This window comes from Pristiophorus japonicus, chromosome 3, assembly GCF_044704955.1.
Source record: "Pristiophorus japonicus isolate sPriJap1 chromosome 3, sPriJap1.hap1, whole genome shotgun sequence".
Lineage (NCBI taxonomy): Eukaryota > Metazoa > Chordata > Chondrichthyes > Pristiophoridae > Pristiophorus > Pristiophorus japonicus.
In genome coordinates, this window is record NC_091979.1 from 234347185 (window position 1) to 234373953 (window position 26769).

Consider the following 26769-nt stretch of genomic DNA (forward strand, 5'->3'; position numbering starts at 1 on the left):
GCATGCTCTCGGCGACAAGACTCGAGGTGCTCAGCGCCCTCCCGGATGCACTTCCTCCACTTAGGGCAGGGACTCCCAGGTGTCGATGGGAATGTTGCACTTTATCAGGGAGGCTTTGAGGGTCTCCTTGTAACATTTCCTCTGCCCACCTTTGGCTCGTTTGCCATGAAGTAGCTCCGATTTGGGAGTCTCATGTCAGGCATGCAGACAATGTGGCCTGCCCAACGGAGCTGATCAACTTTGGTCAGTGCTTCAATGCTGGGGATGTTAGCCTGGTCGAGGACATTAATGTTGGTCCGTCTGTCCTCCCAGAGGATTTGTAGCATCTTGCGTAGACATCGTTGGTGGTATTTCTCCAGCAACTTGAGGTGTCTACTATACATGGCCCATGTTTCTGAGCCATACAGGAGGGCGGATATTACTACAGCTCTGTAGACGATGAGCTTAGTGGTAGATTTGAGGGCCTGGTCTTCGAACAGGTTTTCCTCAGGTGGCCTAAGGCTGCACTGGCGCACTGGAGGCTTTCGAGCACATGACCGCAGCATAACTAAGACCACCTATTTCCACCTCTGTAACATCGCTTGTCTCCGCCCCTGCCTCAGCTCCCCCGCCCCCCACCCCACAAATCGACTGCCAGAAATATCCCCGGTTTCAATTGCACAATGCCTCCCCTCCAATATCCCGGGGTGCGAGCCGTTCTGTGGTACCGCACCTTCTTGTAGACAGCTGTAGTGATGGCTGTCCGGACCCGCATCCCCAGCACGAAACAGCAGTGGAAATATTGCTGCAGCAACAGAGACTGAATGATGGCAGTGACCAGCAGCAGCACGGCATACAGATACCCCATCCACGTGTAAATAGATGGGTCCTCGGTGAAGGAAACCATCAGTCTGTTTATTAAAAAAGGGAACAATAAAAATTTTTTTTATAAAGAACAGAAATGGAAAATGCAGGGTAAAGATGCCACAGGTTGGTGTCGACAGAAAAGCTGGGTTAATGTTTCATCAGACCATCAGCAAGCAATGAGGAAGGCAAATGCATGTTGCCTGTAATGTATGCACCTGTGAGGATGCTCACAGGTTGGTAGAGCTGTTGAGTTGGGAGTGGCTTAGCCAGTCACGTGATGTTCACAAGACTTAATAAAACCCCAGGATCCATGATGAGGCAGGTGGTTGTGAGCCTGGTGGACGAACTTGTAATGTGTAGTGTGATTGTTAAATCTTTTGCTAATAAACCAACTAGTTCTAAATAGCAATGTGTTGCTATGGATTATTAAGCAAAGAACCCATGAAGCAGGCAGTCACACCTTACCACAGATCTATCTTAAAAAAAGAAGAGAGATGAGCAATTTTTTTTGCAACAGGTTCTTCCGACCCATTGCAATTTACCAGCAGTACGCTTGCTCTCTGACCCCAGGCATTCACACGTAGCCACCACTGTCCGGATTGACACCACTTCCCACAGCCTTGGTCAGACCCCATCTGGAATAACTACGCCCAGTTCTGGGCCCTGCACCTCAGGAAGGATATATTGTCCTCGGAGGGGGAGCAGCACAGATTCACCAGAATGATACCAGGGTTAAAAGAGTTAAATTGTGAGGGCAGGTTGCATTGACTTGGATTGTATTCCCTCGAGTTTAGACGGTTGAGGGAGTGATCCAACCAAGCAGCGAGTTGTTGTGAGCTGGACCGCAGTGGAAGCAGATTCAATAGTAACTTTCATATTGGATAAATACTTGAAGGGGAAAAATTTGCATGGCTGTGGGGAAAGAGCAGGGGGAGTATGACTAATTGGATCACTCTTTCATACAGCCGGCACAGGCACGATGGGCTGAATGGCCTCCTTCTACGCTGCACGGTTCTGTGAAACATCCAGCGACATTGTTAAATGAAGGGAAAGGAGTATTCCTGGCCAACATTCCTCTCGCAACCTAACTCAACGGGTCCTTCACCTCATCACTGTCTGCAGGTCCTCACAGTGTAAATCATCATCATAGGCGGTCCCTCAAACGAGGATGACTTGCTTCCACGAGATTTCACAGATGTTTCAATGAAGGACCCGATGTTCCAGTCCTGAACTCCAATTGAGGGGGTGGAAGATGCCTGTGTGTGGATTTTTTTAACGTGGGGTGACCGTTGCACACCAACCACCACACGGGCTCGACAGAGCTAGGTCTTGGTCCAGTGGCAAGGGTTAACCAGGACGACTGGAGACTGCTCTGCTGCACGGACCTAGTGCGCACACATATCGCAGTGTGGGCTGGCCCTTGCTGCCCCTGCGCCCTCGCCTCTTCTGAGCCCCATAACCTCATTCGCCGCACCTCCGCCCACGATGTTCCAGGGCCTGGCGCTCTAGCTCTATTTATAGCCCCGACCTGCGGTAGTATTCTCACACAGATCGGGGTGGCCCACAGTGTGAATGGTGTTGTTTTAGCCGACATATTGCAGAAGCGCTGCCAATGATCTTGAATATCTTTTCCCTACATGGGCCATTTAAATTGGCTGCACACCCGCACATGCGCCGTATCTCTTCCGGTGGCAGCGGCTGGCGGGCCGCCTGCGCAGGTCCTCGAGATCGGTGAGCGGCCACGTGCCTTCGGGGGGAAACATTAGCCGCTGCCCCATCAAGTATTCCGCACGTGCGATTGAGCCTCATAGAATCATAGACATTTACAGCACAGAAGGAGGCCATTCTGCCCATTGTGTCCGTGCTGGCCGACAAAGAACTACCCAATCTAATCCTACTTTCCAGCTCTTGGTCGGTAGCCCTGTAGGCTATGGCACTTCAAGTGCACATCAAGTACTTTTTAAATGTGGTGAGAGTTCCTCGGCTACCACCCTTTCAGGCAGTGAGTTCCAGACCCCCACCACCCTCTAGGTGAAGAAATTTCCCCTCAGATCCCCTCTAAACTTCCCCCCAATTACTTTAAGTCTATGCCCCCTGGTTGTTGACCCCTCTGCTAAGGGAAATAGGTCCTTCTTATCCACTTTATCTAGGCCCCTCATAATTTTATACACCTCAATAAAATGTCTCCCCTGAGCCTCCTCTGTTCCAAAGAAAACAACCCCAGCCTACCAGATCTTTCCTCATAGCTAAAATTCTCAAAGTCCAGGGCAACGTCCTGGTAAATCTAAACAGGTCGTCCACCTCATCACTTGCCGCGGGTTCTCGTGTAAATGCAAGTCCTGACTCTCTAACCGCCGAGGGCAACACGATGATCTCAAAAACTACGGAGAGCGTTTGGGTGGACAATTGAGTGAGCAGCGAAATGTAGCAGCCTGCTGGCCAGCTGCAACAAAGAACAATTGGAATACTGCGTACAGTTAAACAGGGTATTGGTGAGGCCACACCTGGAATACTGTGTGCAGTTTTGGTTTCCATATTTAAGGACGGATATACTTGTTTTGGAGGCAGTTCAGAGAAGGTTCACTAGGTTGATTCCAGGGATGAGAGGGTTGACTTCTGAAGAAAGGTTGAGTAGGTTGGGCCTCTACTCATTGGAATTCAGAAAAATGAGAGGTGATCTTATCGAAACAGTATAAGATTATGAGGGGGCTTGACAAGGTGGATGCAGAGAGGATGTTTCCACTGATAAGGGAGACTAGAACTAGGGGCCATAATCTTAGAATAAGGGGCCGTCCATTTAAAACTGAGGTGAGTCGGAATTTCTTTTCTCAGATGGTTGTAAATCTGTGGAATTTGCTGCCTCAGAGAGCTGTGGAAGCTGGGTCATTGAATAGATTTAAGACAGGGATAGATAGTTTCTTAACCAATAAGGGAATAAGGGGTTATGGGGAGCGGGCAGGGAAGTGGACTTGAGTCCATGATCGGATCAGCCATGATCGTATTAAATGGCGGAGCAGGCTCGAGGAGCCGTATGGCCTACTCCTGCTCCTGTCTCTTATGTTCTTATTAAGGTGGGCGCACGAGGCAGGTCAGTCGGCGCCCCGCAGAGAGAGCAGACCAGTTGGGCCGCACAGCCTGTTTCTGTGCCATGAATACTCACTTCAGCAGCTGTGGGCTGGCAAACAGCAGCAGGTCGTGGCAGAGCTTAAACACGGCGGTCTTGACGAGGATGTGCCGGTAGGTTTTCATGATGGCCAGCACCAGCCAGCCCTCAGCCGCCCGCGCGCTTGACTCCTCCGTCTTGGGCTTAGGCTTTTTGCCTCTCCTGTTATTTTCTTCCTAAACGACGCGAGGAACAAAAAATAAAATGACTCACCATGCACGAATGAAAACACGAGATCCACACGTCAGTTGCTCCCCGTGGGCCAAGAGGTTTGGGTTAGCGCCGGAAAACGGGGCCCCGCGACTGGAACGCATGCCTGAAGACGGTGCTCCCCAGGCTCGTTGGGAAGTTACAGCAGCAACTTTTACATTCAATAATACTTCAGGTGCATTGACAGCAAAACCTCATTGGAAAGAAAATACTTGCATTTATATAGCGCCTTTCTCGACCACCGGATGTCTCAAAGCGCTTGACAGCCAATTAAGTACTTTTGAAGTGCAGTCACTGTTGTAATGTGGGAAATGCGGCAGCCAATTTGCGCACAGCAAGCCCCCACACACAGCAATGTGATAATCACCAGATAATCTGTTTTTTTGTTATGTTGATTGAGGGATAAATATTGGTCCCAGGACACCGGGGATAACTCCCCTGCTCTTCTGCGAAATAGTGCCGTGGGATCTTTTACATCCACCTGAGAGGGCAGACGGGACCTCGGTTTAACGTCTCATCCGAAAGACGGCACCTCCGACAATGCAGCGCTCCCTCGGCACTGCACTGGAAATGTCAGCTTAGATTTTAAGTGCTCAAGTCCCAGGAGAAGCTGGGATTGTTCTCTTTAGAGCAGCAGCAACAGCCAGAGTGCAAAGGTAAGAGTTTGGTAAGTAGGAGAGTTCGGGCAAGTGGGAGCAGGAGGTGTTGCTTTGTCTTGTTTTCCCCACCAGTGCTGACTCCCCGACCTGGGAGGAAAAGAAAACGAAGTGTGACCTCACAGGAAGAGAGTAAGTGATTTGCTGGTTGATTGGTGAGTAGTTTTTCTTTTTTCCTTCTCTTGTCAGTAAGAAATCTTTGCATTGTTGCCAAATTAGGTTATTTTAAGGGTTAAATCATGGCAGGAGAGCCCAGACCCATGTCATGCTCCTCATGTGCCATGTGGGAAATCAGGGACGCTTCCAGTGTCCCTGACGACTATGTGTGCAGGAAATGTATCCAGCTGCCGCTCCTGTTAGACCGCATGATGGCACTGGAGCTGCGGATGGATTCACTCTGGAGCATGCGCAATGCTGAGGATGTCGTGGATAGCACGTTTAGTGAGTTGGTCACACCGCAGGTAAAGGTTACAAAAGCAGATAGGGGATGGGTGACCATCAGGCAGAGCAGGAGTAGGAAGGTAGTGCAGGAGTCCCCTGCAGTCATCTCCCTCCAAAACAGATATACCGCTTTGGATATTGTTGGGGGAGATGGCTCACCAGGGGAAGGCAGCAGCAGCCAAGTTCATGGCACCATGGGTGGCTCTGTTGCACAGGAGGGCAAGAAAACGAGTTGGAGAGTGATAGTTGTATGGCATTCTATTGTAAGGGGGATAGATAGGCGTTTCTGCGGTCGCAACCAAGACTCCAGGATGGTATGTTGCCTCCCTGGTGCAAGGGTCAAGGATGCCTCGGAGCGGCTGCAGAGCATTCTGGAGGGGGAGGGTGAACAGCCAGTTGTCGTGGTGCATATAGGTGCCAACGATATAGACCAAAAGCGGGATGAAGTCCTACAAGCTGAATTTAGGGAGCTAGGAATTAAATTAAAAAGTAGAACCTCAAAGGTAGTAATCTCAGGATTGTTACCAGTGCCACGTGCTAGTCAGAATAGAAATAGCAGAATAGCTAAGATGAATACGTGGCTTGAGGAGTGGTGCAAGAGGGAGGGATTCAAATTCCTGGGACATTGGAACCGGTTCTGGGGGAGGTGGGACCAGTACAAACCTGACGGTCTGCACCTGGGCAGGACCAGAACCAATGTCCTAGTGGGAGTGTCTGCTAGTGCTGTTGGGGAGGGGTTAAACTAATATGGCAGGGGGATGGCAACCTATGCAGGGAGACAGAGGGAAATAAAATGGGGGCAGAAGCAAAAGATAGAAAGGAGAATAGTAAAAGTGGGGGGGGGGCAGAGAAACCCAAGGCAAAAATCAAAAAGGGCCACATTACAGCAAAATTCTAAAGGGACAAAGAGTGTTAAAAAGACAAGACTGAAGGCTCAGTGCCTCAATGCGAGGAGTATTCATAATAAGGTGGATGAATTAATTGTGCATGCAGCTATTAACGATTATGATATAATTGGGATTAGGAAGACATAGCTCCAGGGTGACCAAGGCTGGGAACTCAACATCCAGGGGTATTCAACATTCAGGAAGGATAGACAGAAAGGAAAAGAAGGTGGGATAGCGTTGCTGGTTAAAGAGGAAATTAACGCAATAATAAAAAAGGACATCAGCTTGGATGATGTGGAAGCTGTATGGGTAGAGATGCGGAATACCAAAAGGCAGAAAATGCTAGTGGGAGTTGTGTACAGATCACCAAACAGTAGTGAGGTTGGGGGTGGCATCAAACAAGAAATTAGGGATGCATGCAATAAAGGTACAGCAGTTATCATGGACGACTTTAATCTGCATATAGATTGGGCTAACCAAACTGGTAGCAATGCGGTGGAGGAGGATTTCCTGGAGTGTATTAGGGATGGCTTTCTAGACCAATATGTCGAGGAACCAACTAGAGAGCTGGCCATCCTAGACTGGGTGTTGTGCAATGAGAGAGGACTAATTAGCAATCTTGTTGTGCGAGGCCCCCTGGGGAAGAGTGACCATAATATGGTAGAATTCTTTATTAAGATGGAGAGCGACAGTGTTAATTCAGAGACTAGGGTCCTGAACTTAAGGAAAGGTAACTTCGATAGTATGAGACGTGAATTGGCTAGGATAGACTGGCAAATGAAACTTAAAGGGTTGACAGTGAATAGGCAATGGCAGACATTTAAAGATCACATGGATGAACTTCAACAATTGTACATTCCTGTCTGGAGTAAAAATAAAACGGGGAAGGTAGCTCAACCGTGGCTAACAAGGGAAATTAGGGATAGTGTTAAATCCAAGGAAGAGGTATATAAATTGGCCAGAAAAAGCAGCAAACCTGAGGACTGGGAGAAATTTAGAATTCAGCAGAGGTCTAATTAGGAGGGGGAAAATAGAGTATGAGAGGAAGCTTGCAGGGAACATAAAAACTAACTGCAGAAGCTTCTATAGATATGTGAAGAGAAAAAGATTAGTGAAGACCAACGTAGGTCCTTTGCAGTCAGAATCAGGTGAATTTATAATGGGGAAGAAAGAAATGGCAGAACAATTGAACAAATACTTTGGATCTGTCTTCACTAAGGAAGGCACAAATAACCTTCCGGAAATACTAGGGGTTCGAGGGTCTAGCGAAAAGGAGGAACTGAAGGAAATCCTTATTAGTCAGGAAATTGTGTTGGGGAAATTGATGGGATTGAAGGCCGATAAATCGCCGGAGCCTGATAGGCTTCATCCCAGAGTATTAAGGAAGTGGCCTGAGAAATAGTGGATGCATTGGTGATAATTTTCCAACATTCTATTGATTCTGGAGCAGTTCCTATGGACTGGAGGGTAGCTAATGTAACACCACTTTTTAAAAAAGGAGGGAGAGAGAAACTGGAGAATTATAGACCGGTTAGCCTGACATCGGTGGTGGGGAAAATGTTAGAATCAATTATTAAAGATGAAATAGCAGTGCATTTGGAAAGCAGTGACAGGATCGGTCCAAGTCAGCATGGATTTATGAAAGGGAAATCATGCTTGACAAATCTTCTAGGATCTTTTGAGGATGTAACTAGGAGAGTGGACAATGAAGAACCAGTGGATGTAGTGTATTTGGATTTTCAAAAGCTTTTGACAAGATCCCACCCAAGAGATTAGTGTGCAAAATTAAAGCACATGGTATTGGGGGTAATGTATTGACGTGGATAGAGAACTGGTTGGTCGACAGGAAGCAGAGAGTCGGAATAAACAGGTCCTTTTCAGAATGGCAGGCAGTGACCAGTGGGATGCCGCAGTTTTCAGTGCTGGGACCCCAGCTTTTTACAATATACATCAATGATTTAGATGAAGGAATTGAGTGTAATATCTCCAAGTTTGCAGATGACACTAAGCTGGGTGGCAGTGTAAGCTGTGAGGAGGATGCTAAGAGGCTGCAGGGTGACTTGGATAGGTTAGGTGACTGGGCAAATGCATGGCAGATGCAGTATAATGTGGATAAATGTGAGGTTATCCACTTTGGTGGCAAAAATAGGAAGGCAGAATATTATCTGAATGGTGACAGATTAGGAAAAGGGAAGGTGCAATGAGACCTGGGTGTCATGGTACATCAGTCATTGAAGTTTGGCTTGCAGGTACAGCAGGTGGTGAAGAAGGCAAATGGCATGTTGGCCTTCATAGCTAGGGGATTTGAGTATAGGAGCAGGGAGGTCTTACTGCAGTTGTACAGGGCCTTGCTGAGGCCACGCCTGGAATATTGTGCTCAGTTTTGGTCTCCTAATCTGAGGAAGGACATTCTTGCTATTGAGGGAGTACAGCAAAGGTTCACCAGACTGATTCCAGGGATGGCAGGACTGACATATGAGGAGAGACTGGATCAACTGGGCCTTTATACACTGGAGTTTAGAAGAATGAGAGGGGATCTCATAGAAACATATAAAATTCTGACGGGATTGGACAGGTTACAGGCAGGAAGAATGTTCCCGTTGCTGGGGAATTCCAGAACCAGGGGTCACAGTCTAAGAATAAGGGGTAAGCCATTTAGGACTGAGATAAGGAGAAACTTCTTCACTCAGAGAGTGGTTAACCTGTGGAATTCTCTACCGGAGAAAGTTGTTGAGGCCAGTTCGTTAGATATATTCAAGAGGGAGTTAGATACGGCCCTTACGGCCAAAGGGATCAAGGGGTATGGTGAGAAGGCAGGTAAGGGGTACTGAGCTGGAATGATCAGCCGTGATCTTGTTGAATGGCGGTGCAGGCTCGAGGGGCCGAATGGCCTACTCCTGCTCCTAATTTGTATGTTTCTATATAGAAGGTTGAGGGGAGATTGAATAGAGGTCTTCAAAATGATGAGGGGTTTTGAGTCAATAAGGAGAATCTGTTTCCACTGGCAGGACGATGAGTAACCAGAGGACACAGATCATTGGCAAAAGAACCAGAGGGGAGATGAACAGAATTTTATTTACATAGCGAGTTGTTATGATCTGGAATGCACTGCCTGAAAGGGCGGTGGAAGCAGATTTAATGTTAACTTTCAAAACTGAATTGGATCAATACTTGAAGGGGAAACATTTGCAGGGCTGTGGGGAAAGAGCAGGGGGAGGGGGACTAATTGCATAGCTCTTTCAAAGAGCCGGCACAGGCACAATGGGCCGAATGGCTTCCTTCTGTGCTGTAAGGTTTGATGAGTCACTGGACAGAGATAAGCACAAGATAACCTGATTGATTTTCACTTCTAACCCCTTAGACCCCAAGGACAAATGTAGTCATGACTCGACAAGCTCCCCACCATCTAGGACAAAGCAGCCCACTTGATTGACACCCCATCCACCACCATCAATATTCACTCCCTCCACCACCAGTGCACCGTGGCTGCAGTGTGTACCATCTACAAGATGCAATTGTTAAACATTTGTTCTTGGGATGAAGGCAACATTGCAAGGCAGTTTATGTTGTCCTTGGTTGCCTGGAGGGCATTGACCTAGTGCTCACTAGGTCCGTGCAGCAGAGCAGGTCTCCAGTCATCCTGGTTAACCCTTGCCACTGGATAAAAGCCTAGCTCTGTCAAGCCCGTGTGGTGGCTGAGGTGCAATGGTCACCTAACGTTTAAAAAAATTCACGCACAGGCATCTTCCACCCCTGGAGTTCAGGACTGGAACATGGGTCCTTCATTGAAACATCTGTGAGCTCATGTGGAAACAAGTCATCCTCGCTCGAGGGACCGCCTATGAAGATGATGCATTGCAGCAACTCGCCAAGGCTTCTTTGACAGCACCTCCAAAACCTGCGACCTCCACACCTAGAAGGACCAGGACAGCAGGCGATGGGCCGCCACCACCTGCAAGTTCCCCTCCTTTGTCATTTCTGGGTCAAAATCCTGGAACTCCCTCCCTAACAGCTCTGTGGGAGCACCTCCATGTCATGTAGGCACCTGTGAGGATGCTCACAGGTTTATGGAACTGTTGAGTTGGGAGTGGCTTAGCCAGTCATGTGATGTTCACAACACTCAATAAAACCCCACCAGTTGGGTTCGGGGGATCCACGATGAGGCAGGTGGTTGTGAGCCTGGTGGATGAACCGGTAATGTGTAGTGTGATTGTTAAACCTTTTGCTAATAAACCAACTAGTTATTAATAGCAATGTGCTGCTATGAATTCTTAAGCAAAGAACCCATGAAGCAAATACATTACACTTCACTACACGGACTGCAGAGGTTCAAGAAGGTGGCCCACCATCACCTTCTCGAGAGCAATTAGGGATGGGCAATAAATGCCGGCCTTGCCAGGGATGCCTGCATCCCGGGAATGAATACGACAAAAAATCACCAATTTTTCTCTGAGTGAAATCAATCAACTCAACCAAAATGGAACGCAAGAAATTGGCATGGACTGGTTGGGCCGAATGGCCTTGCTTCTGTGCCGTATATCCTATGTAGATTCTGGTCCCTGTGGCTCAGTGCCACACTAGGTACGCGTACCTTTACACACTAGGTCCAGAGAGTTGCACAGAGTACATAAGATGAGGTTTTGTACCTCCCCTCCACCCCCGCAATGTACCATGATTAAGATGTCCTGACTGGCCGCCCTGCTGAAGCCGTTCTCCTTGTGACCTGCTCGTTTCCGCTCTCCATCCATTTTCCTCTGCGCCTCCCTCAGGCCTCGCACCATGTGCTGCTCCAGCTCCGCGTGAATGTTTTGCGTTTTATCAACCTCGTTCAATTCCCACAAGTCCTTTGTCTCCAGGGGTTTTTGGTACCCCTTCACCATCATCCTGCCACAATGTGTCAACAAGTTAATCGCAGCCTGTCGTAAAATGTATAGCATGATAAAAATATCTTACAGCCGGGTGTACTTGCTGTCGGCAAAACCTTATTTCCTGTATGTCACACTTTTATGCCACATTTTTCCTGTTAGAAATTCATATGTTAACGCATCACGCTGCAATTACACCCTCCCACCAGTGGTGGCGCCATAGCACCTCAGCTCTGTGACCCCCCCCACCCCGGAGGCTCCTGTGCGCCAACCTGACACTAATCTTCTGATTCCAAAAACTGGTGTCAATTTTATTATTTAACAATGAATAATAATACAATATCAGAGTATATTATGTACAAATAAGGACAGAATGTAATTGCATAAATACTTGAAAAGGAGACATTTCCAGGACTGTGGGGAAAGAGCGAAGGGGGAGCGGGACTAATTGGATAGCTCTTTCACAGAGCGGGCACAGGCACGATGGGCCGAATGGCCTCTTTCTGTGCTGTATTATTCTATGAAAGTGGGGGCTTAATTACGTCTGCGTGCTGGTACAATGATTCTACCGCCCTCTATCCCTGCTTCACCTGAAGACTATACTTGGTCTTAACTCCCCGAGTGATTGATCAGTCTTTTAATTTTGTTTCGAACCCCCGCCCTTCCCTTGCCATTTCTCGACCCTTCCCTTCGTGTTGTGAAACTATTCTACAGGTGCCTGCTCGTACTCACTTTGTGATATCTCTCCAAAGTGGCTTGTTGGCTTCAATGATAGAATCATACTATTTTGTATGCAACCCCATGTAACCAGCAATTTACTGCCACCAGAGGGCGTACCTGTTGGAGCCCCAATAGATCCCAGCATCCCTTGAGAGCACTGTATATAAGCAGGCCTCCCATGCTGTACCAACACTCTGGAGTTAGAATAAAGAGACTAAGGTCACACTTACTCACGTCTACAGTACTCAATCACATTACTTTATTCCGGACATAACAACTGGCGAAGAGATAACGAACCATCACGTGAAAATGCAGAGAACTGTTGGTATCCTGGAGAAATTCTCAGAAGGTGACGATTGGGAGGCCTTCGTGAAGTGATTCGACCAATACTTCATGGCCAATGAGCTGGAAGGGAATGAGAACGCTGCCAAACGAAGGGCGATCCTCCTCACTGTCTGCGGGGCAACAACCTATGGCCTCATGAAGAATCTTCTTGCTCCGGTGAAACCAACAAACAAAACTATGCGTGTAAAGGCTGTGGAACAATGGGACACCTCCAGCAAATGTGCAGACGAGCTGCAAACCCTGCAAACCACCACGTTGCAGAGGAAGACCGATCCATGGCGGGTCAAACTGAACTAGAGACTCGAACCGAGGAGTCAGAAGTGTACGGGATACACACCATCACCACAAAATGTCCAGCAAACATTTTAAAAGTTGAACTGAATGGAATTCCAGTATCCATGGAATACATAACGGGTGCGAGTCAGTCCATCATGAACAAAAAGGCCTTCAACAGGCTGTGGTACAACAAGGCTCGCAGGCCCAAGCTGAGCCCCATTCACACCAAGCTGAGAACTTACACTGAAGAGCTGATCCCTGTAATTGGCAGTGCAGCAGTAAAAGTCTCCAATGATGGAGCAGTGCATGAACTACCACTATGGATAGTACCAGCAAATGGCCCCACACTGTTCGTCAGAAGCTGGCTGGGAAAGATCTGCTAGAACTGGGCTGACATCCGAGTGTTTTTATCCGTTGACGACGCTTTATACATAAGAACATAAGAACATAAGAATTAGGAACAGGAGTAGGCCATCTAGCCCCTCGAGCCTGCTCCGCCATTCAATAAGATCATGGCTGATCTGGCTGTGGACTCAGCTCCACTTACCCGCCCTCTCCCCGTAACCCTTAATTCCCTTATTGGTTAAAAATCTATCTATTTGTGACTTGAATACATTCAATGAGCTAGCCTCAACTGCTTCCTTGGGCAGAGAATTCCACAGATTCACAACCCTCTGGGAGAAGAAATTCCTTCTCAACTCGGTTTTAAATTGGCTCCCCCGTATTTTGAGGCTGTGCCCCCTAGTTCTAGTCTCCCCGACCAGTGGAAACAACCTCTCTGCCTCTATCTTGTCTATCCCTTTCATGATTTTAAATGTTTCTATCAGATCACCCCTCATCCTTCTGAACTCCAACGAGTAAAGACCCAGTCTAATCAATCTATCATCATAAGGTAACCCCCTCATCTCCGGAATCAGCCTAGTGAATCGTCTCTGTACCCCCTCCAAAGCCGGTATATCCTTTCTTAAGTAAGGTGACCAAAACTGCACGCAGTACTCCAGGTGCGGCCTTACCAATACCCTATACAGTTGCAGCAGGACCTCCCTGCTTTTGTACTCCATCCCTCTCGCAATGAAGGCCAACATTCAATTCGCCTGCCTGATTATCTGCTGCACCTGCAAACTAACTTTTTGGGATTCATGCACAAGGAACTCTACGCAGGGGTCCTCCCACTATTCATCGGGGACTTGGCCTGGAGGGTGGTGCACGGAGCAGTGCCGTGCAACAATTTTTTAAGCCGGTTCACGGACTCCCAGGCCGCCTGCAATTTCTGCGGTCTGGAGGAGTCCGTGTTCCATGTTTTTATGGAATGCACGAGGTTGCAGCCCCTGTTCCATTATTTGAAGGGGCTGCTCCTGAAATTCTGGCTGCACTTCAGTCCCACTCTCCTGATCTTTAGGCACCCTGTGCGGAGGGGAGCGGGTAGGTCCGAAGGCCTCCTCGTAGGACTGCTCCTGGGCACGGCCAAGGGTGCCATCAGCCGGTCCAGGCAGCGGGCGGTCGAGGGGGTCGTTCAACCTGACTGCCTGCCTCTCTTCCGCTCTTACATCCGGTCCAGGGTGTCCTTGGAGATGGAGCACGCGGTGTCCACCGGTACGCTCGCGGCCTTCCGCGAGAGGTGGGCACCGGAGGGACTGGAGTGCATCATCACGCCCGGCAACCAAATTTTAATTTGATTTTACGTTTTAAAGTTAATTTGTTTTAATTGCCGGTGCTTTTAGTGTCCCCTTCCCTTTTATAGGGGGCACTGGGGAAAAATTGTGATTTTAGTGCCCAAAAAAAAAACAAAAAAAAAAGAGAAAAAAACACAAAAAAAAAAACACAAAAAAGGGGGAAAAAAAAAAAATGGGCCTTGTAAATGTCTGGAGTGTCACCCAGGTCGGGTGGCACCGTTTAATGTTTTTATGTTTTCACAGATAAACTCAAAAGAGTTTCATGCACAAGGACCAACAGACCAAAATTTTTTTTTTTTTCATGCACAAGGACCAATTGTGAAGCAGTGGAGGCGTGTCCTGCACAGTTGGAGCTGTGAGCAGTGAGAGAGGCAGCTAGCAACTTGTGCTCCTGCCTGGAGAGCCCTGAGACCAGCCCAGGAAAAGAAGGAAGAAAGGGGCTTCACACCAACTTCTATCCAGAGGGAGAGGAGGAGAAAGCAGAAAACTTTAAACATCTTTATCATTTCTGCAAAGAGTTGGAGAGAGGGGGAAAAGACAAACAACCATCCAGTGTGGAAGGAGGGAGACTCAACTACTCTACAGGTGGGTGTGGGTGCATTTCCCCAAACAGACTTTGTTGTATCGGTGGGGGGAGGAAAGAAGACCACTGAGGGCCGGAACATCGCGGGGGGTGTGTGTGAGTGTGGTAGTGTGTGTGGGGGCCTTGCTTACAACTAGGCCCCCCCCCACAATTGGAACCCCCCCCACCCCCCACATTTGCCTAGCCTGGGATAGCTGGAGCTACCAGGCTGAAGATTGTCATTAATCTCCCTATTAAAGATCGTTTGGGATTGTGTGCCTGGTGGCTCCAGCTACCCCAGGTGAAGACGTCTTCTCCCCCCACCTGAAGACCACCCCAAAGACTTTTGTGTTTTGCCATCTGGGGAGTGCACCCACCCACAGCTGCGAGGGGAGACCTGCCCTCGCAGACCCCCTTCCCACCCCCCTCTCTCTTTCTCTGCTACTCTGTTTCTCCCCTCTCTCTCTGAGGCCTCTTCCTTCCAAATCTACAAAAAAAAACAATTAAGACAACTGAGCAGAGGGAGCAAGGCCTCTCCCCAATTGTCAACGAGGGGAGAGGTGCCTCGTTAAGGGCTCCTCTGCTCAGTTAACATAAGAGGCCATTAAAGACCATTAAGGCCTGTGACTTTGGGGTGGGTGTAGCCCTTAAAGGGACCCCGTGATGGCGACCCCATCCACGCCGGTGGCAGGGCCAGCAAGGACGTATGCGCAGGCGGTGTCCACATCCACGGCACCTCCTGCGCCACCCGCTGCCCTGCCACCGTTCAGACTTATAACCAGGAAACACGGGGTCAAGAGCTACACTCACCCCACAATGAGCATTGAGGAGTGCGTGCGGGCGATGGCTGGGGTAGTCGGCCCCTCGGCCATTGTCGCAGCCTCCAAGATGTCTGGGAAGGCCGTGTTCTTCCTGGGGTCGGAGCGGGCGGTGTCCCTGGCCCTTGAAAAGGGGCTCACGGTGGGCGGGACGTTCCTGCCGGTGGATCCTCTCGAGGCCACCGCGCAGAGGGTCATCGTGTCGAACGTCCCGCCCTTTGTTCCCGCTGAGCTCCTCCTCCCTCACCTACAACAACTGGGGGAGGTAAGGTCAGGGATCAACCCCATACCGCTCGGCCTCAGGGAGAACAGCCTGCGCCACGTGTTCTCCTTCCGCCGCCAGCTCTTTGTCCGGCTGGCGCGGGAGGACGTGACAGAAGGGCACTTTAATGTGGTGCACGAGGGGACTGCCTACCGCGTCTTCTGGACGTCGGACGGCGTGCGGTGCCATGCCTGCAGGGAGGTGGGGCATGTTCGTAAGAACTGCCCCGCCTCCAAGGCCGCCAAACCACCGAAGGCGGCCAAGGCTGGCGCTGCCGCCACCCCTCCCCCTAGTTGCGTCCGCGTGCCGGGAGCCATGGGTGCGCGGGCATCGTCGGAGGCCTTTGTTTTCAGGGCCTCCGGCGGGGGGGAGGGAGAGCGTCCGAGCGGAAAGAAGGCGCGGAAGAAGGAGAAACATCTAGAGGCGGGTCCCCTCGGTGCGCCGGAAAGTCTGACCACCGCGCTCAGCCCAACCCAGTCACCGGCGAGCGCGGGGTGCCCCGAGCCCGTGCCCGGGCCCTTGAATACCACCACAGAGGGGCCCAGGCGCGGGCAAGAAAAGGAAAAGGGGGGGGCGGAGCGGGAGGCCTCGGCAGACATGGAGGTCTCCCTGACTCCGCGCGCCCCCAGGAACAAAAAGAGGCACCGCCCCAATGAGGCGGAGGGGGAACAACATCCCTCCGCGGAGGAGGCGGTGCCCGCCGCGTGTCCCGCGTCCCCCACCAGCGCCCCCAAATTGCGCTGCAGGCGCGAGGAGTCTTTCCCCGGGGAGGGTGAGACAGTTGAGGCTGCCCAGCCTCTGCCTCCCGGGGATGGAGTGGAAGATCTGCCTGTCGTGGGGGGCGTGGGGACCGCGGAGGAATGCGTAGCCGCCGGGCCGGGCGTCCCGGGGACTGAGGCGGGCGAGGCCGAAAAGGCCGAACCTGAGCCCGCCCAGCTATTACCCAACTTCCCCCGGGAGTTGCTCGACCCGGCAGAAACAAAATATATTGATTTTAATGAAACTGTAGATGCTGGGCCGGGGGGTGGCAGCGGGGAGGGGGAGGAACACCCACCCTCGCCCCTTACTTTGGAGCTGGAGCACTTGGAGGGCCTGGGGATTTCCTATGGCCGGGTCTCTCCTTGTTCTCCGGTTCCTGGGGCGGAGGGGGAACCCCTTCCGCTGTCATTTCCCGACCCAGCACCATTTTTAAAAGAGCCCAGTGGGGACTCCTCTGCCGACGATCCTGGGGGTGGGATCGGGGCAGTGCCAGGGCCGGTTGGAGCGGCCGGTTCATTTGCCGTACCTTGTGCGGTCGATGGGCCGGCTGCTGGCGGCCACCTCCCGGAGGAGGACGGGGACTCGGTGGGGGACGCGGGTGAAGACCTAGAGACCACCGCCAGGGAGGCGGTGGATCTGCTCGCGGCCGCCGCTGAGGCCCTCCTCGTTCCTGCAAAGGAACTCCGGGACTTTTTGGCCCAGAGCCGGGGTCGCCGCGACCAAGCCCGACTGGCCCTGGAAAAATGGTCCGAGCCGGAGCTGATCAAGGGGTCCGTCCGCGCCGCCGTTAAAACCTTGGCCGCGGGCGGGCCCTTGACAAAGGAGCAGCACCTTGAGCTGCGCGAGCTCGAGGGACTCCTCGCTGGGCTGCGGAGGGAGCGGAGTTCAACAAAAGACTCCGCTCCCTCCCCCACAATAGGTTAAGGTAGAGGTTGCACTATGCTTTTGTCATGAAGATAACCATAGCCAGCCTCAACATCAACGGCGGCAGAGGGGCACGCCGTAGATTTGACAATTTTTCGCTCCTGCGGGAGGGGAAATATGCGGTGTGCTTCCTGCAAGAAACCCACACCGTTCCGGGAGACGAAGCCACGTGGCTCCTGGAATGGCAAGGAGAGGTCCGCATGAGCCACCTCACCGCCATTTCTAGTGGGGTGGCCATCTTGCTGGGCCCGCATTTTCAGCCGGAGATCTTGAGGGTCGAGGAGCCCGTGCCAGGCCGCTTGCTGCACGTAACGGTTCGCCTGGGGGACGTGCCGCTCCATCTCGTGAACGTGTACGCCCCTCATCCCGGCCCGCAGCAAACGCGCTTCTTTGAAGAGGTGTCCGCTCTTCTTGGCTCCGTCGACGTCGGCGACTGCATTGTCCTCGGGGGGGATTTTAACTGCACCCTCGAGGCGAGGGACCGCTCCGGTGCCCCGCAGTGCATGACGGCGATGGAGAAGTTGAGGGACCTGGTCGGGTCCTTCGACTTGGTGGACGTCTGGCGAAATCTCCACCCCGACTCCAGCGCCTTTACTTGGGTGAGGCCTGGAGTTGGATGGTCGAGAGTCGACCGCCTTTACGTGTCTCGGGCGTACGTTTCCTGCGTCCCGGCGGCCTCCATGCGGCCGGTGCCGTGTTCGGACCACCACCTGGTGTGGGCGGAGCTCGCTTCGCTCCGCGCGAGGACGGGGTCCGCGTACTGGCACTTTAACAACCGGCTGCTGGAGGACGTGCGGTTCCAGGACTCGTTCCGTCGATTCTGGTCCGACTGGAGAAGGAAGCAGGGGGGCTTCCCCTCCTTGAGGCTATGGTGGGACGTGGGCAAGGCTCACGTCCGCGTCTTCTGTCAAGAGTACGCGAGGGGGTCGACCAAGAGGCGGGCGGCCAGAGTCGGGCGCCTAGAAAAAGAGGTGCTCGACCTGGAAGCCCGTCTCGGTCAAGTCGTCCAGGACCCGGCCCTGCGGACGGTGTACGAAGCGAAGAAGGCCGCGCTGAAGGACCTGCAGCTCGTCGGGTCCCGAGGCGCGTACGTGAGGTCGCGGATCCGGTTCCTGCGGGATCTGGACCGCGGCTCCCCCTTCTTCTACTCGCTGGAAAAAAGGCAGAGTGTCCGTAAGCAGCTCTTGACGCTGCTGGCCGACGACGGCTCTCTCGTCTCGGATCCGGAGGGCGTCAACAACAGGGTCCGTGAATATTACGGGGCTCTGTTCTCTCCGGATCCGTCCAGCGAGGAAGCGCGTAGAGTTTTGTGGGAGGACCTGCCGAAGGTCGGCCCGGAGGGCGCCGAAAATCTGGAAGCTCCGCTAAGCCTGGCGGAGCTGACCGGTGCCCTCGCCCGGCTCTCGAGGGGAAAATCCCCGGGGCTGGACGGGCTGACCGTGGAGTTCCACAGGGCGTTCTGGGACGTCCTGGGGAGCGACTACGCGCGGGTCCTGGGGGAAAGTCTGGCGACCGGGGAGATGCCCCTCTCTTGGCGCAGGGCAGTCATCGTCCTGCTGCCTAAGAAGGGCGATCTCCGCCTCCTTAAGAACTGGCGCCCGGTCTCCCTCCTCAGCACGGACTACAAAATCTTCGCCAGGGCGATGTCTGCTCGCCTTGGTGCCGTGCTGGACCACATGATCCACCCCGACCAGTCATACACGGTCCCGGGCCGGACAATCCACGACAACATCCATCTGGTCCGGGACCTCATCCATTGCTCCCAGGAGGCTGGTCTGTCGGTCGCCTTCCTATCCCTCGACCAAGAGAAGGCGTTCGACAGGGTGGATCACGACTATCTGCTCGGAACTCTGCGCGCTTTCGGGATCGGGACGCATTTCGTCGCCCGGATCCGACTTTTGTACGCCGCCGCGGAGTGTCTGATTAAGGTTAACGGGTCCTTGACGGCGCCCCTTCGCTTTAGGAGAGGGGTGTGCCAGGGATGCCCCATGTCCGGCCAGTTATACGCCGTTTGCGTGGAGCCTTTCCTGCGCCTCTTGCGGACGAGGTTGACGGGACTGGCTCTGCAAGGGCCGGGCGTGGAGGTCGTCCTCTCGGCTTACGCCGATGACGTGCTCCTCGCGGTAGAGGATCCCGCTGACCTGCGGAGGATGCGTGAGTGCCAGGAGATTTACTCGGCCGCGTCCTCCGCCAGGATCAACTGGGAGAAATGTTCCGGACTCCTGGTGGGTCAGTGGCGGGTGGACTCCCTGCCGGAGGAGCTCAGGCCTTTTGCCTGGAGCACGACCCATCTCCTCTATCTGGGAGTCTACCTTAGCCCCGACGAGGAAGCCTGGCCGGCGAACTGGCAGGAGCTGGAGGCCAAGGTCGCCGCTCGCCTAGGGCGCTGGACAGGACTGCTCCGAGTGCTGTCCTACAGGGGTCGAGCGCTAGTCATAAACCAGCTGGTGGCCGCAATGCTGTGGTACCGGCTGGTCACTTTGACCCCTCCCCCTGCGTTTGTCGCCAAGATACAGAAGAAGCTGGTGGACTTCTTCTGGAACAACAGGAAGCACTGGGTCTCTGTCGCGGTCTTGAGTCTCCCGCTTGAGGAGGGCGGTCAGTCGTTGGTGTGCGTCAGCGCCCAGCTCGCGACTTTCCGTCTTCAGACCCTGCAGAGATACCTTTACGTCGAGCCCCCTCCTAGGTGGTGTGCTCTGGCGAGGTATTTCTTCCGCCAGCAGCTCGACCTCAATTATGACACGCAGCTCCTGTTTGTGAACTTGGGGGGTGCCAGGACCGCCCTCCGGGAGCTGCCTGTCTTTTACAGGGAACTCATCAGGGTCTGGAACAAAGTCTCCACCAAGCGCAGCTCTCCGCCGGCTGGAGTGGCGGCCGTCCTGCAGGAACCGCTGCTCGGGAATCCGTACCTCCACGGCCGAGGCTTCATGTGGCGGTCGGAAGAGAGGGCTGTGGCTGGTGAGGTGACCAGGGTCAGGGACCTGCTCGATGGCGGAGGAGCGGGCTGGATGGCGCCAGTCACGCTGGCGCGGCGCCTAAATTCTGCCAACGTCCGCCGCGCGGCCGATGCCATCGAGTCGCTAAAAACAGCTCTGGGCCCTGACTCCGTTAGGTGTATCGAGGAGGCTCAAGCACGTGGGGAGATCCCGTCCGAACTGACCCCCGTCCGGACGGAATTCCTCATCGGCGCCAAACCCCGGAACCTCCCTCGGGGGCCGGCGCCTCACAACTTGAGCCGCCTCGGGGAAATCCCCTCCGTGCCTTTCAGTTCCGCGCGGAGGGGTTTCCTGTACGGGCTGCTCCTGCACACCCTCAACTTTGCCATCCTCGCCGGCCGTCCGGACACGCCATGGCGTACCATCTTGCCGTCCGGAGGAGGCGGGGGTCCCCGATGGAGGGCACTCTACGCAGGGGTCCTCCCACTATTCATCGGGGACTTGGCCTGGAGGGTGGTGCACGGAGCAGTGCCGTGCAACAAATTTTTAAGCCGGTTCACGGACTCCCAGGCCGCCTGCAATTTCTGCGGTCTGGAGGAGTCCGTGTTCCATGTTTTTATTGAATGCACAAGGTTGCAGCCCCTGTTCCACTATTTGAAGGGGCTGCTCCTGAAATTCTGGCTGCACTTCAGTCCCACTCTCCTGATCTTTGGGCACCCTGTGCGGAGGGGAGCGGGTAGGTCCGAGGGCCTCCTCGTAGGACTGCTCCTGGGCACGGCCAAGGGTGCCATCAGCCGGTCCAGGCAGCGGGCGGTCGAGGGGGTCGTTCAACCTGACTGCCTGCCTCTCTTCCGCTCTTACATCCGATCCAGGGTGTCCTTGGAGATGGAGCACGCGGTGTCCACCGGTACGCTCGCGGCCTTCCGCGAGAGGTGGGCACCGGAGGGACTGGAGTGCATCATCACGCCCGGCAACCAAATTTTAATTTGATTTTACGTTTTAAAGTTTAATTTGTTTTAATTGCCGGTGCTTTTAGTGTCCCCCTCTCCTTTTATAGGGGGCACTGGAAAAAGGAAAAATTTGATTTTAGTGCCCCAAAAAAAAAAACACAAAAAAATAAATAAAAAAGGGGCCTTGTAAATGTCTTGTGTGTGTCATCCAGGTCGGGTGGCACGGATACATGTTTTATGTTTTTGCAGGTGAACTCCAAAAAGAGTTTCATGCACAAGGACCAACAGACCAAAATTTTTTTTTTTTTCATGCACAAGGACCAATTGTGAAGCAGTGGAGGCGTGTCCTGCTCAGTTGGAGCTGTGATCAGTGAGGGAAGCAGCCATCAACTTGAGCTCCTGCCTGGAGAGGCCTGAGACCAGCCCAGGAAGAGAAGGAAGGAAGGGGCTTCACCACCAACTTCTACCCAGAGGGAGAGGAGGAAGCAGAAAACTTTAACCATCTTTATTACCATTTCTGCAAGGAGTTGGAGAGAGGGGGAAAAGACCAACAACATCCAGTGTGGAAGGAGGGAGACCCAACATTCTACAGGTGGGTGTGGGTGCATTTCCCCAAACAGACTTTGTTGTATCGGTGGGGGGAGGAAAGAAGACCACTGAGGGCCGGAACATCGCGGGGGGTGTGTGTGTGTGTGGTAGTGTGTGTGGGGGCCTTGCTTACAACTAGGCCCCCCCCACAATTGGAACCCCCCCCACCCCCCACATTTGCCTAGCCTGGGATAGCTGGAGCTACCAGGCTGAAGATTCTTTAAATCACCCTATTAAAGATCGTTTGGGATTGTGTGCCTGGTGGCTCTAGCTACCCCAGGTGAAGACGTCTTCTCCCCCCACCTGAAGACCACCCCAAAGACTTTTGTGTTTTGCCATCTGGGGAGTGCACCCACCCACAGCTGCGAGGGGAGACCTGCCCTCGCAGCCCCCCCCCCCCTTCCCACCCCCCTCTCTCTTTCTCCGTTACTCTCTGTTTCTCCCCTCTCTCTCTGAGAGCCCTTTTCTTCCGAAATTTTTTTAAAAAAAAACCCAATTAAGACAACTGAGCAGAGGGAGCAAGGCCTCTCCCCAATTGTCAACGAGGGGAGAGGTGCCTCGTTAAGGGCTCCTCTGCTCAGTTAACATACGAGGCCATTAAAGACCATTAAGGCCTGTGACTCTGGGGTGGGTGTAGCCCTTAAAGGGACCCCGTGATGGCGACCCCATCCACGCCGGTGGCAGGGCCAGCAAGGACGTATGCGCAGGCGGTGTCCACATCCACGGCACCTCCTGCGCCACCCGCTGCCCTGCCACCGTTCAGACTTATAACCAGGAAACACGGGGTCAAGAGCTACACTCACCCCACAATGAGCATTGAGGAGTGCGTGCGGGCGATGGCTGGGGTAGTCGGCCCCTCGGCCATTGTCGCAGCCTCCAAGATGTCTGGGAAGGCCGTGTTCTTCCTGGGGTCGGAGCGGGCGGTGTCCCTGGCCCTTGAAAAGGGGCTCACGGTGGGCGGGACGTTCCTGCCGGTGGACCCTCTCGAGGCCACCGCGCAGAGGGTCATCGTTTCAAACGTCCCGCCCTTTGTTTCCGCTGAGCTCCTCCTCCCTCACCTACAACAACTGGGGGAGGTAAGGTCAGGGATCAACCCCATACCGCTCGGCCTCAGGGAGAACAGCCTGCGCCACGTGTTCTCCTTCCGCCGCCAGCTCTTTGTCCGGCTGGCGCGGGAGGAGACGACGGAGGGATCTTTTAATGTGGTGCACGAGGGGACTGCCTACCGCGTCTTCTGGACGTCGGACGGCGTGCGGTGCCATGCCTGCAGGGAGGTGGGGCACGTTCGCAAGAACTGCCCCGCCTCCAAGGCCGCCAAAACACCGAAGGCGGCCAAGGCTGGCGCCGCCGCCACCCCTCCCCCTAGTTGCGTCCGCGTGCCGGGAGCCATGGGTGCGCGGGCATCGTCGGAGGCCTTTGTTTTCAGGGCCTCCGGCGGGGGGGAGGGAGAGCGTCCGACCGGAAAGAAGGCGCGGAAGAAGACAAAACATCAAGAGGCGGGTCCCCTCAGTGCGCCGGATAATTTGACCACCGCGCTCAGCCCAACCCCGTCACCGGCGAGCGCGGGGTGCCCCGAGCCCGTGCCCGAGCCCTTGAACAACACCACAGAGGGGCCCGGGCGCGGGCAAGAAAAGGAAAAGGGGGGGGCGGAGCGGGAGGCCTCGGCAGACATGGAGGTCTCCCTGACTCCGCGCGCCCCCAGGAACAAAAAGAGGCACCGCCCCAATGACGCGGAGGGGGAACAACATCCCTCCGCGGAGGAGTCGGTGCCCGCCGCGTGTCCCGCGTCCCCCACCAGCGCCCCCAAATTGCGCTGCAGGCGCGAGGAGTCTTTCCCCGGGGAGGGTGAGACAGTTGAGGCTGCCCAGCCTCTGCCTCCCGGGGATGGAGTGGAAGATCTGCCTGTCGTGGGGGGCGTGGGGACCGCGGAGGAATGCGTAGCCGCCGGGCCGGGCGTCCCGGGGACTGAGGCGGGCGAGGCCGAAAAGGCCGAACCTGAGCCCGCCCAGCTATTACCCAACTTCCCCCGGGAGTTGCTCGACCCGGCGGAAACACAATATATTGATTTTAATGAAACTGTAGATGCTGGGCCGGGGGGTGGCAGCGGGGAGGGGGAGGAACACCCACCCTCGCCCCTTACTTTGGAGCTGGTGCACTTGGAGGGCCTGGGGATTTCCTATGGCCGGGTCTCTCCTTGTTCCCCGGTTCCTGGGGCGGAGGGGGAACCCCTTCCGCTGTCGTTTCCCGACCCGGCACCATTTTTAAAAGAGCCCAGTGGGGACTCCTCTGCCGACGATCCTGGGGGTGGGATCGGGGCAGTGCCAGGGCCGGTTGGAGCGGCCGGTTCATTTGCCGTACCTTGTGCGGTCGATGGGCTGGCTGCTGGCGGCCACCTCCCGGAGGAGGACGGGGTCTCGGTGGGGGACGCGGGTGAAGACCTAGAGACCACCGCCAGTGAGGCGGTGGATCTGCTCGCGGCCGCCGCTGAGGCCCTCCTCATTCCTGCAAAGGAACTCCGGGACTTTTTGGCCCAGAGCCGGGGTCGCCGCGACCAAGCCCGACTGGCCCTGGAAAAATGGTCCGAGCCGGAGCTGATCAAGGGGTCCGTCCGCGCCGCCGTTAAAACCTTGGCCGCGGGCGGGCCCTTGACAAAGGAGCAGCACCTTGAGCTGCGCGAGCTCGAGGGACTCCTCGCTGGGCTGCGGAGGGAGCGGAGTTCAACAAAAGACTCCGCTCCCTCCCCCACAATAGGTTAAGGTAGAGGTTGCACTATGCTTTTGCCATGAAGATAACCATAGCCAGCCTCAACATCAACGGCGGCAGAGGGGCACGCCGTAGATTTGACAATTTTTCGCTCCTGCGGGAGGGGAAATATGCGGTGTGCTTCCTGCAAGAAACCCACACCGTTCCGGGAGACGAAGCCACGTGGCTCCTGGAATGGCAAGGAGAGGTCCGCATGAGCCACCTCACCGCCATTTCTAGTGGGGTGGCCATCTTGCTGGGCCCGCATTTTCAGCCGGAGATCTTGGGGGTCGAGGAGCCCGTGCCAGGCCGCTTGCTGCATGTAACGGTTCGCCTGGGGGACGTGCCGCTCCATCTCGTGAACGTGTACGCCCCTCATCCCGGCCCGCAGCAGACGCGCTTCTTTGAAGAGGTGTCCGCTCTTCTTGGCTCCGTCGACGTCGGCGACTGCATTGTCCTCGGGGGGGATTTTAACTGCACCCTCGAGGCGAGGGACCGCTCCGGTGCCCCGCAGTGCATGACGGCGATGGAGAAGTTGAGGGACCTGGTCGGGTCCTTCGACTTGGTGGACGTCTGGCGAAATCTCCACCCCGACTCCAGCGCCTTTACTTGGGTGAGGCCTGGAGTTGGATGGTCTAGAGTCGACCGCCTTTACGTGTCTCGGGCGTACGTTTCCTGCGTCCCGGCGGCCTCCATGCGGCCGGTGCCGTGTTCGGACCACCACCTGGTGTGGGCGGAGCTCGCTTCGCTCCGCGCGAGGACGGGGTCCGCGTACTGGCACTTTAACAACCGGCTGCTGGAGGACGTGCGGTTCCAGGACTCGTTCCGTCGATTCTGGTCCGACTGGAGAAGGAAGCAGGGGGGCTTCCCCTCCTTGAGGCTATGGTGGGACGTGGGCAAGGCTCACGTCCGCGTCTTCTGTCAAGAGTACGCGAGGGGGTCGACCAAGAGGCGGGCGGCCAGAGTCGGGCGCCTAGAAAAAGAGGTGCTCGACCTGGAAGCCCGTCTCGGTCAAGTCGTCCAGGACCCGGCCCTGCGGACGGTGTACGAAGCGAAGAAGGCCGCGCTGAAGGACCTGCAGCTCGTCGGGTCCCGAGGCGCGTTCGTGAGGTCGCGGATCCGGTTCCTGCGGGATCTGGACCGCGGCTCCCCCTTCTTCTACTCGCTGGAAAAAAGGCAGAGTGTCCGTAAGCAGCTCTTGACGCTGCTGGCCGACGACGGCTCTCTCGTCTCGGATCCGGAGGGCGTCAACAACAGGGTCCGTGAATATTACGGGGCTCTGTTCTCTCCGGATCCGTCCAGCGAGGAAGCGCGTAGAGTTTTGTGGGAGGACCTGCCGAAGGTCGGCCCGGAGGGCGCCGAAAATCTGGAAGCTCCGCTAAGCCTGGCGGAGCTGACCGGTGCCCTCGCCCGGCTCTCGAGGGGAAAATCCCCGGGGCTGGACGGGCTGACCGTGGAGTTCCACAGGGCGTTCTGGGACGTCCTGGGGAGCGACTACGCGCGGGTCCTGGGGGAAAGTCTGGCGACCGGGGAGATGCCCCTCTCTTGGCGCAGGGCAGTCATCGTCCTGCTGCCTAAGAAGGGCGATCTCCGCCTCCTTAAGAACTGGCGCCCGGTCTCCCTCCTCAGCACGGACTACAAAATTTTCGCCAGGGCGATGTCTGCTCGCCTTGGTGCCGTGCTGGACCACATGATCCACCCCGACCAGTCATACACGGTCCCGGGCCGGACGATCCACGACAACATCCATCTGGTCCGGGACCTCATCCATTGCTCCCAGGAGGCTGGTCTGTCGGTCGCCTTCCTATCCCTCGACCAAGAGAAGGCGTTCGACAGGGTGGATCACGACTATCTGCTCGGAACTCTGCGCGCTTTCGGGTTCGGGACGCATTTCGTCGCCCGGATCCGACTTTTGTACGCCGCCGCGGAGTGTCTGATTAAGGTTAACGGGTCCTTGACGGCGCCCCTTCGCTTTAGGAGAGGGGTGCGCCAGGGATGCCCCATGTCCGGCCAGTTATACGCCGTTTGCGTGGAGCCTTTCCTGCGCCTCTTGCGGACGAGGTTGACGGGACTGGCTCTGCAAGGGCCGGGCGTGGAGGTCGTCCTCTCGGCTTACGCCGATGACGTGCTCCTCGCGGTAGAGGAT

At 54.6% G+C, this 26769-nt stretch overlaps 1 protein-coding gene across 1 annotated transcript in view; it reads right to left on the reverse strand.

Annotated features, from left to right (window-relative positions):
• The window catches only part of abcc2 (ATP-binding cassette, sub-family C (CFTR/MRP), member 2), a 278866-nt gene that overhangs the window by 134622 nt on the left and 117475 nt on the right, over positions 1 to 26769 (reverse strand). The window contains exons 7-9 of the mRNA XM_070876416.1: positions 10874 to 11087; positions 4007 to 4185; positions 713 to 890 (exon numbers count right to left, since the gene is read on the reverse strand). Of these exons, the coding sequence (XP_070732517.1) occupies positions 713 to 890; positions 4007 to 4185; positions 10874 to 11087 (571 nt within the window). The remainder of the gene's footprint in view (positions 1 to 712; positions 891 to 4006; positions 4186 to 10873; positions 11088 to 26769) is intronic.